Here is an 11444-nt window from a genome sequence, read left to right on the forward strand (position 1 = left end):
ACACATTATTGAATACACATGGACATTCCACTGCAGTCAATAAAGAAGTCAAAATACTTGCCTTGCCTTAAAATATTCCATAAAAAGAAAACTATCCAATATTTTTTCAGATAACTATGATCAATCATACAAATTGTCAAAAATATTGAGCAGTGTGGCACACCTGGTAAAGCATGTTCATCAATAGGCAAGTCACAAAGATCAGGCTCAGGAACCAAGTCAGGATTTTCACAATGGGATTTACTTCTCATAAATTCTTCTTTTTCTATTTCAGTTAATATCTAAGAGGTTAAAAGAGTACCAATAATTAAATAAAATCAAGATAGAATAAAATTATGACTTCAGTAGTGAATTAAACATATATAATATAGAATTTTACTTTCTAAAACCTCTGTATATACAAATCTACAGTGCATTGATAATTATTTTCCTCATGAATAAAAATATTTTCTCATGAAGAAAATATTTTACCCTCTCAATGTTTTCCAAACCCTAACCATTTTTTAAAATAATTTTTTGATAGTAGATGGACATAATACCTTTATTTAATTATTTTTATGTGGTACTGAGGATGGAACCCATTGCCTCATACAAGCTAGGCAAGCACTCTACCATTGAGCTGAAACCCCAGGGCTCAATTCATTTTAAGATTAATCTACCATCTTTAGTTAATATGTTTGATATTTTTTCAAAATGTTTATATTAATAACTATTTTACTAATGCATTTCTTTCTTAGGTATAGTAATTGTTCCTGCATAAAAAATTATCAATGAATTCAATATGACAAAAAAGAGAGCTAAAAATTCTCTATTTACATAAGTGATATGCATAAGTGATAATTTTGATCAACACTTATCCATAATTTTATTCCTACAATACTCCAGTTGGAAAGATAGAAGATATTTATTCCAATGAGTCAACAGTATGATAATTTAAAAAAATATTCTAATTTGCAGTACCACAGAAAGAGTAAGAGTCAAAATTTTTAAATTATATTAAACATCTTAAGTAGAAACAGAGTTAGATAAGAGAGAGGTAAAATGAGAGTAAATTGAACCCAATGAATAAATCTGAGGAAGAGATTCTCTTTAATATATTTGTGAGGTTTTAACCCAATAAAATACTACACTCCCTTTTATTTTTATTTTTAAGAATTCTTTCTTTTATCTGCTTTTACAAAGTAATATAAACTCTTATACATTCAAAGTTTCTATGCAGTATTTAAGGTCTTTGCTGAAACACTGTAAATTTCTAAGAAAGATAGTAAACATAAGAATATATTCATTGTTTTCCTCTGAACATTTAGGAAAAAAATATCATGCATACTGGTTTATCTATATGAACATTAAACTTCCAAATACTGATGGCTCAAATTATTATTTTAACGTTCTCACAGACTGAAATTTGTGTGGTTTCATATACTATTCAAAAGGAAACCATAAAATAAAAAATGACTTGTTTAAAAACAATCATATTTTAAATCAGTGAACTTAAAATCAATGAACTCTCATCCTATGTAAGCTTAAAAGACAAATTTCTAATCGCAATATTGAGTATTTTCTGTCAAATGTTGAACATATACCTTCATTAGTTGTTCCTGATTTTCTTTATATTCAGTTGATAATCCTATCCTTAAATGCATATGATTATCAGAAACTGTTCCATAACTATAGCCTAAAAAAGGAAAATATATTATAATATTTTACAAAAAGTTTATAATACTTTATAAATGTAATTTTGAATATTAGAGTACAACACGCCAAAATCTTAAACACCTTCATCATTCTTTAATTTCAGCTTTTATCAGAATAACTTCTTGATCAGCAATAGGAACTCAATAGAACAGAAAAATGAATAAAGAAGAGAGGACATTTGTTGTATTTATTTTAAAAGTAAAAGCAATAAATTTCTAAAGCACTATTAACTCTTTACCATTTTAAAATTCTAGGCTGAGGTTTATTTTCTATGAATTCAGAATCATGTAATGTATAATATTGCAATGGCACCTTGATTAGAAATCAACAAAGGTTCAATTACACCTGCCACAAACTAGCAATACAATCCTGCATAAGATAATGAAATTACTATAAGAAAAATATTAATTAATAATTAACATAATGAAGTTAAAACTTATTCTTTATTTAACAAAATTTTGTTGAATTTTATTGTCTTTTTATTGTCTGCTGAAATGTATTACATTTCTTTTTCTTTATTCAATTAAAGTGTGATATCATGGTAATGCTCCCATTCTTCTTGTTAACTAACTATTCACCCCTATTTGGTCATATATATTTTCTCCATCAATACCAATTCAAAATGTGTCTGACATGCCTTTCTGTGTGAGATGCTGAAAAGAAAAAATAAATTATCCAAATTACTTTGCAGCTAAGTTTTACATATAGATATATTTTTCCTAAGTTTTCAATGTCATATCAATAGTAAGTGTAAAGAGAAGTTTTTGATATTTTCATCTTTCTGGCCCACACTGTGATGATACAGGAGACTTTGAGTTGGAGACAGGAGTGTGTAGGAAAGAATTTATATCTCTGAACTTCTTAATTATGACAGAAACTTCTTCTGTACTATAGTTCTGAAATGTATGTTGAGGTTGTTTTATGTCTTGGATACACAGCCTAAAATCTGGGTCTTTTCAGTCCTGTGAACAGTAATTTATTGCAGTAGCTAGTTATCAAAAATGATTCTTCCAAAGAACCATGCCTCCTGTACGCATGTCCTATGTAGTTCCCTCCTACACTGAAATTAAACTAATGCTATGTAACTAAACAGGATGTGGTAGATATGATACTGTCTGACTTCTAAAAATAGGTCATAAGTCTTAGGTTCCACCTTAGTCTCTTGGTATTTTGTCTCAGAACATTGAGTTTCAGAATTCAAATGTTATATAATGAGAAGTATAAGCCAAAAGAAAAGGCTACATGAAGATGCCTACAGTTGACAGGTACTTAGCTGAATTCCCCAATCAATAAGCTACATGAATTGCCAGGCATTTGAATGAGCCCTCTTGGAATCCCAGTACAGTTGAGCTTCCAGAGGATGATAGATGTAATCAACATTCAACAAAAATGCATAATAATCCAAGGAACAACTGCCCAGCTGAGCCCAGTCAACTCACAGAATCATAGATATTTTTAAAAATGTTATTTTAAGCCACTAATTTCATTTCACAACAATAAATATTCAGCACATTTATTCTACCTATAAAAGTAAACAAAAATCTTACTGCTTAAAGTAGAGTGGCTCTGTTTTCTACAACTGAGGTTTCCAATCAATACAAATGTAAATTACCCTCCAATTTATTTTGTATGCTATCTTCATACAGATTTAATTTAAAATATATAGCTTTTTAAAGTGAATTATTATATAATATAAAAATTTTTGCTTCTTGATGTGCTGTAAAAATTCAGTTGGAAAATTTTTCCTAGTTCATTAACACTGAAGAAGAAATTCCTTTCTCCCTTCTTGCTACACTATTGATTTATTCATGTTTTTTAATTTTACATTTTTGATAATTTGAATTTCTTTGGAAAATTAGTCCTTGATATTATCAAATCTATTCTATTAGAGCTGTACATGAGAACTTCTCATAATCTTCTGAACCACTGTTATTTTTCATGAAACTAATTTTCTACAATTGTGTTTTCTTTGAATTTTATAATTTGATTATATGATTGTCAATATATTTGTAATATATTTTCATTATATAAATCTTAGTAAAAATAAACTATTATAATCCCTCATAGTTCAATTATAGTAAATATTATATATCTATTTATAATGGTACTACTGTCAGAAAACATGAAGTCACCCTTCCTCTTCTTTTTGCATCAATCCATCAGTAAATCCTTTTTTACTGTACCCTAAAAATGGTTGCCAGAACATGACCATTGTCCCTCATTTCTACTCAATCGATTCATCTCTAACCATATAATTTTAAGTCTTGTTGTAATATGACTATGTCAATGTGTTCTTTCTACATAATTAACAGAATGCAACTAAAATATTGCTCAAAAGGTATGTCAGATACTCTGCTTACTCACTGCTCAAATATCAATGTCTCATAGAGACTCCTCTAACTGCCTTATTTAAAATAGCAACTTCCAGTCTCTATCCCATTATCTTGCATTTCTTCTTTCATAGCATTTATCACTATTGTAATATTCCAAATTTATTTGTTTATTGTTTGTCTCCCCACACTGAAACAGTAGAACACAAGAGTAAGACCTTTGCCTGTTTTGTTCACTGCTGTATTCTCAGTGACTACAACAGATTCTGTTATGACACTAATATTTGTTGAATGGATATCTCTGAAAATCCATATTTTAATTTATACTATTTTCATAAAATACGTTGAACTTTAAAAGTTTTTAATAACAAAACATGACAAAACACGAACATTTTTAGATAGTTAAATTATTGATTCAAGTCCAATTTTTAATGCATGTATTATTGGACAAATCAAGGTCTGGTTGAACAATTAGCTTATTGTCATTTTTCATGATAAGACAAGAAGTGATTAATTCTAGTTAAATTTTGATCATTCCATTATTAGAATAATTCTAAGTAATATTGCCCAGTTCAAGCAAATAAAGTTTGTTAGGCTTTTGTATACAAAGACTTATTTCCCTCCAAAAATGTGTGCATATTGATACTTTAAAAATAGTCCCATACTCAATTTTCTTTTCTTTAATGTAAAGTAATAGGAAACTGGTAATAATTAAAACTGGGGAAATAAGAATAGGCATGGGGACACACAACTGTAATCCCAGCAGCTAGGAAGGAAGCCTGAGACAGGAAGATAACTCAAAGTTAGCCTCTGTAATTTACCAAGACCTTAAACAATTTAGCAATACCCTGTCTCAAAATAAAATATAAAAAGGGTCAGACATGTGGCTCAGTGGTTAAGTAACTCTGTATCCAATCCCTGGAACCAAATGAAAAAAGAAAATAACTGGGGAAACAAAATTATTTATAGAGATATAATGAAGATACTAAGAAAAAAATATATGCTACATCTGATAGTTCATAATACTATAGATAATTTATTAGTGATAAAGGTACATTCATGTACATAGCACAAGATAAGAACAGTAAACAACTTAGTTTGCTAAATTATGTTATCCAAACTTACTGAAAACTTATCTGCCAATCAAATGAAATCTGAACTTACTTAAAACATTGGTGTCTTCTAAATCCTGAAGAAGGAGTTCTTCAACAGTTTTACTCTTGTTCTTTATAATGTTGATGCAGTGAAGAACTGACTCTGGTAATTCTTCTAAATCCTAAAATCAAAAGTACACATAAAATATTCCTCTTTAAAAATTTGAGCAAAATATGTAAAGGAGGTAAAAGGGCTACAGAAAAGGTACAGTTCAGACAAATATTTTGCTAAAATTTGCTTTTTACTTTATTTTATGGAAGACCCTAAAGAAACAAATGAAAAGTTTCCTACATATGATTTTATTAACTTTATTACAAGCTGTTTATTTTTAAGTGTCCTTAATTATTGTGTATATTTTAGATTTGTCTCAATGAATTTTATCAACTATTAATGAAAATTGCAAAGTTTTTTCCAAAATATATATAGGAACCAAATGGAAGAACCAATAACTTATATAAGAAATTAATACTTTCCAAAATTTACTCTATGACTATCAAACACAAAGTTAGTCAAATTCATGAATTAGGGGCTGGGGATGTGGCTCATGCGGTAGCGCGCTCGCCTGGCATGCGTGCGGCCCAGGTTCGATCCTCAGCACCACAAACAAACAAAGATGTTGTGTCCGCCAAAAACTAAAAAATAAATATTAAAAAATTCTCTCTCTCTCTCTCTCACTCTCTCTCTTTCTTAAAAAAATCATGAATTATTACAGAATATCTATCAATATGGACTATGTAAATATATTTACAAATTTTCAAATTAAGTAAATATATTGATAGTAATTTACAAAATGTAAAAATGCAGTTCTTCCATAAATATTATAACTAGTTAGAAAATACGATACAAAGAAATAGCCATAATAAAAGCAAATATTTAACATATCAGGAGTAATTTTAATAATAATCTAGAAACTAGAAATCCACATCTATTTGACTGCAAAACTTCATTGATGGCCCTAAAAATACAATGCGGATGAATCACTTTAGATGTTTTTGATACAGAAGAACATTACATACACTGATTTCATCTAATAAAATATTTTCTGACATACTGGGTTTCCCTCTAATAAGTTAAGATTTTCAACCATATTTTTTTCTCTCCATGTTCACTAATAGAATTCAGTGCTTATTTTGAGAAGAGATATCAAAGATAAAGAGAAAAATGTTGCTTTTCCCCTTATCATTACAAAAAAGCAAACAAAATTCAATGTTATAAACTAATTCCTGGTATTAACTCTACTCTTCTATCCTCTGTCCTACACGAGATTTTTATTTCTTGTTTAGTTAAGAAGTCTTTTAAGATACCTGGATTGTACAAAATGTTATTATGTCCTGCCATATATAATTTGTAATCCCTGAATCTAAAAAAATGAGATATGTATACAAAATATACCAAGAAAATTAATATTCCTACTGAAAAGCATTTGTGTTAAAAGGCTTAAAAATGCAATACTTAACACTTACTGCATCACTACCTTCACTTTGAGTTTCTGAGTTTGACTCACTCTCAACCTCATCTTGTTCCAAGGAGGAAATACTGATTTTATCCAATTCAGCTTCTATCTCTTCTTTGAGTTTTGCATCATCATCATCATTGTCTTCCATCACTCTTCATATTAAAAAACAGAAAATAAAAATAAAGAGGCTATTATGTCTCTAAAAATTATGTGTTCTTTAATTTTGCATATCAGTCCAACATGTTTCATTTAAACCTATTTTAACAAACTTTTATCATACCTTATTATGATTGTACTATATGTTAAAGAATATTGTTTTACCTCTTCATTCACTTATCTTTTCAAAAACATATTTGACTATAAAATGTTCAAATCTAATATTAATTTTATATTTTTTAAGAGAAAAAAAATATATGGAATGAACTGGCTTACCTTCCCAAAATCAAGAGATTTCAAAGTAAAATTCCACGTGGGCCCAATTAATAAAAACAACATTGAATATCTCGAATATTTAGAGATTAAAATACTTAGAAAATAATAATCTAAGTATGGGCAAAGCATATGGCTTTTTTGTAGTCATTGAGAATGCTGGTAATTCTGTCATAGATATAGTTAGCCGCAGCTTTTGCTAACATGACACGTAATGACAGATAATATATGACAATCTAAATATTATACATATAACCTAAACTTTATAAACTATAAAATAGCCTAAGTGTTTATTTTATTTAAATTGTTAATGCTTGCAATGGATATAGGCACAGCTATGTATTATAGCATTAATTTCCATATATAGAGTATCTATAATAAGCCAGGTAATAGAAGATACTTAAGTAAATTACGAACATTAAAAAAATGTAACAGGATAAAGATGATTGTAGTCCTTGTATATATGACAAAACCAAGGTTTGAAGATGTTACTTAACTGTCCAAAATCATTATGCTAGTAAGTAACAGGGCAGAATCTTAAGTCAGATATAATAATTTTAAAGTCAGTGCTCTTTCTACTACTAAATGGTAGCAACTCAGCTGAGTTCTTTATCTATCCGACAATCCCTCTGTATGCCATCACCTATTCCAATCCTGTTCAAATTGAAGGTTAGGACCCATTAATTGATCAAGAAATTAATTGATTAAGAAATTATTCATTCTTAATCACTAAGTTTTAGTGATAGGATGAGAAAGGAAAGGAAGTGTTAGGATAGCCTAGAAAACAAAATATAATGATTCTATATATTAAGATAAAATTGTTTAAAATTTTTCAGTTATGAATACACACATATATATGCACATATGCATGAGTTAAATGAAATATATTTTATTAGTACTTTTTTATTTACTGTAGATCTTAGTCACATAGCCACATCAATGTTTATAGCAGCTCACAATAGCCCTTCAATAGATGAATGGATAAAGAAAATGTGTTGTATACATATACACAGTGGAATATTACTCAGCCTTAAAGAAGAATGAAATTATGGCATTTGCAGGTTAAGGATGGAGCTGGAGTGTATCATGCAAAGCGAAATAATCCTGTCCCAAAAAACAAAGGCCAAAAGTTTTCTATGATGTGCAGATGATAATTCACAATAAGGCAGGGGCTAGGGAAGAATAGAGGTACTTTGGATTATGCCAAAGGGAGTAGGCAAGGGGAGGGGATATGGAGCTAGGAAAAACAGTAGAATGAATTGGACATTATTACTCTATGTGCATATATGACAACACAACCAGTATAATTCCACATCATTTACAACCAGAGAAATGAGAAGTTATACTCTATCTATGTATGATATATCAGAATGCATTCTATTGTCAGGTATAAGTAATTAGAACAAATAGAAAAACTTTTTAAAAGTTTGAAATATACCAGTCAGCTCTTATTTTATTTTTCAATACACTCTTCCAAACTTTCATTGTTTCCTGAAGGCACTGGCCTTTCTACCTGTGTTCTTGTTCTTTTCTTCCTTCCTTATCCTTTTCCCCATTCCTTCCTTAATTCATTCCTTTACTCATTCAATTCAAAACTAACTTTTTGAGAATGTGCAACATGGATTCATAGCAGTGCTGGGTGCTACAAATACATTGATTAAGTATAGTGTGGTTAATAAAGAAGATTAAATACCCTCACTTCACTATTTCTTTTCATGAATCCCCTTCTTATCCATCCTTCAGGAATAGGAGCTCCTCTCCCTAATAAACTGTCATACTTTACCTGTAGGCTGATTCTAAAAACTTCTTAACTTACTGAACATTGTTTTGTACATTATTTCTGTGTTTACTACTTTATCATACATTTTTTATTCCTTTGTTCCTCCTCTCCATAAAAACATGACCAAAACCCTGGGACTCCCACTAATGATAGATATCACTTATCTTTCTTTCACAAATAAGTGATTTAATCAGACTGATTCCATGTGTGTTGACTGAAATCCTAAGAATTTATCTTAGAGAAATGAAAACTTAGATTTACACCAAAATTTTTACATAAATGTGCACAGTAGCTTTATCCATACTAGCCCCCAAGTGAAAAAACACAAATGTCCTTCAACAGGTGAGTTATTAAATAAACTCCAGTGTATCCATACCATTCAACACTACTCAGCAATCAAAGGGATGGACTATTGACACACACAACAATACAAGTAAATCTCCTTGCAACTATGTTGATTAAAAAGTAAAAAACACGATTTCATTTATGTAACATTTTGAAATCAGAAAAATTAATAAATGAGGACAGCTTAGTGGTTAAGGTGTTAGAGAGAGCATGAGTTATAAAACACCATCATGAGGGATTTTGTAGTGCTAGAACTATTCAGTGTTGGTGGCTGAAGATAAATGAACTTATTCAGATGATTAAAATTGCATAGAACATAGTACACATAAAATAAAGGAACACTGAATAAAATTAGTAGATTTTTATCAATGTCAACATTCTGGTTATATTACTGTATAATTAACAAAATATTACCATTGGGAGAATTTGCAGAGTACAAGAACATTTTTGTACTCACTTGTAAATCTAATAAAATTTTAATTAAAGCTATACTAAGTATGCACAAAGTTACATAAGTTATGGCTCCACAGAACATGGTGCAAATTATTTAAAATGGTACAATTACTATTATTCTTGTAAGAAAGTATCCAAAAGGACTAACTAAAAAAAAGCAAATGGCAAGAAAATAGGACAACAGAAAATCTCTTTTTTGGTAACTACACACACATACACACACACACACACAGACACACACACAGAGTTTTTAGACACAAAAACTTCTTGAAGAAATTGGGGAATTTTAACAGTTATGTCATACCTTCATGTTGACTGATTTTTTAAAAAAAACATGAATATACACTATTTTCATAATTTTAAAAGCTCATTTAGAACATTCAATTTCCCACAATCTTCTCCCTTCAAAACACAGCAAAACAACCAACAGAACAATACTAATAATTTAATTCCAAGTAATTAAATAGCTTTCTTTTTTTAAATTTTTTATTGTTGGTTGTTCAAAACATTACATAGTTCTTTTCTTAGGTGAAAAATTTTTTAGACTTTGTTAATGTGCTTATAAAATAGAATGCACAGGTACATGAAACTTTATATAGAAAGAAGGGCAAGCAAATAGGGTGAAGGTAAGAATAATTTCCTTTATATTTCCACTTCTGTTTATCTCAGGTTCCTTACACAAGCCCCATCCAATGTTTCCATATCTGAGCACAAATGCAAATTTACATTTTACACATCAACTGTTTAAAAAGAGAAGCAGATTAATTTTAACATATCCTATTTAACAAATATTCAAATATCATTTCTGCTTATAATGAATAGGCCAGCACCATGGTCTACTCCTGTAATCCCAGCGGCTGGGGAGGCTGAGGTAGGAGAGTCGAAATTTCAAAGCCAACAAAAGCGAGGTGCTAAGCAACTCAGTGACACCCTGTTTCTAAATAAAATACAAAATAGGGTTGGGGATGTAGCCCAGAGGTCGAGTGTCCCTGAGTTCAATCCCCCGGTACCAAAAACAAACAAACATATGATGAATATAAAGTAGTATTATCACGATTTTATTTATTTGTTTGTTTATTTATTTGTTTATTTGGTACTGGGCCATGAACACGCTAGGCACTCACTCTACCACTGAGCTAAATCCTCATCCCTAAAAGTTATGAGTTATTAAGATAAAAATTAAAATTTGCACTGTTGTTCTGCACACTAAGTCTTTGAAGTCCGGTGGGTATTTTACACCTACAGCACTTGTCAACAGACACCTGCAGCTAGTGGTTTCCTTCCCGGACAACACTGGCTGCTCTCGTGAATCCCTTAGTAAACTGGCGATGGCAAACCATTTCAAATTGATAAGGAAACGCTTGAAGGTGGAGAAACTGCCAAAAGTGACAGGGCTTAAGTAACTCCCCTCTTTGGTCTCTACAGAAAAAGGAAGGGAAACCTACTTCACGAAGTAACAAAAATTATTTGTGTGTGGAATCATGAAAGCAAGAGAAAGGGAGGGAGGGGAGGAGAGAGGAAAAGAAAAGAACTGGCACTTGGTGTATTTTAGGATGTGGGGGAGAGGGAAGCGGGGTGTTAACTATCAAAGGCTCCGTAGGCGGCCAAGTTGGATCTTAAAAGTTCTACGGGAGTTTCCAGAACTGAAAGGAGCCTCGAGGTGAGCGGACTCGCGCGCGGTTTCTCTCTGGGCGCGCGGTTTCTCCCTTTCCTGGAAGCCTCAGGGGGTCCACCTCGCTCTGCGCTTCCGCAGCTCGACCTCGACTCCCCCAACCCAAATCTCAGCATTGAAGGGTATGGC

The 11444-nt window shown here is 30.8% G+C and overlaps 1 protein-coding gene across 8 annotated transcripts in view; it reads right to left on the reverse strand.

Moving 5' to 3' along the window:
• LOC107139799 (ALX homeobox protein 1) overlaps positions 1-11444 on the reverse strand; it is a 219733-nt gene that overhangs the window by 208174 nt on the left and 115 nt on the right. For 2 of the 8 annotated variants that reach the window (XM_048804418.1, XM_048804408.1), the window contains exons 1-5: positions 11273-11442; positions 6644-6788; positions 5190-5301; positions 1584-1675; positions 164-281 (exon numbers count right to left, since the gene is read on the reverse strand). In XM_048804418.1, the coding sequence (XP_048660375.1) occupies positions 164-281; positions 1584-1675; positions 5190-5301; positions 6644-6784 (463 nt within the window). In that variant the 5' untranslated portion in view covers positions 6785-6788; positions 11273-11442. Of the gene's footprint in view, positions 1-163; positions 282-1583; positions 1676-5189; positions 5302-6643; positions 6789-11272; positions 11443-11444 lie in introns of those variants that run through there. The other 6 variants (XM_048804435.1, XM_048804441.1, XM_048804427.1 and 3 more) reach the window with 5 other exon arrangements.

This window comes from Marmota marmota, unplaced genomic scaffold (genome assembly GCF_001458135.2).
Source record: "Marmota marmota marmota unplaced genomic scaffold, marMar, whole genome shotgun sequence".
Lineage (NCBI taxonomy): Eukaryota > Metazoa > Chordata > Mammalia > Rodentia > Sciuridae > Marmota > Marmota marmota.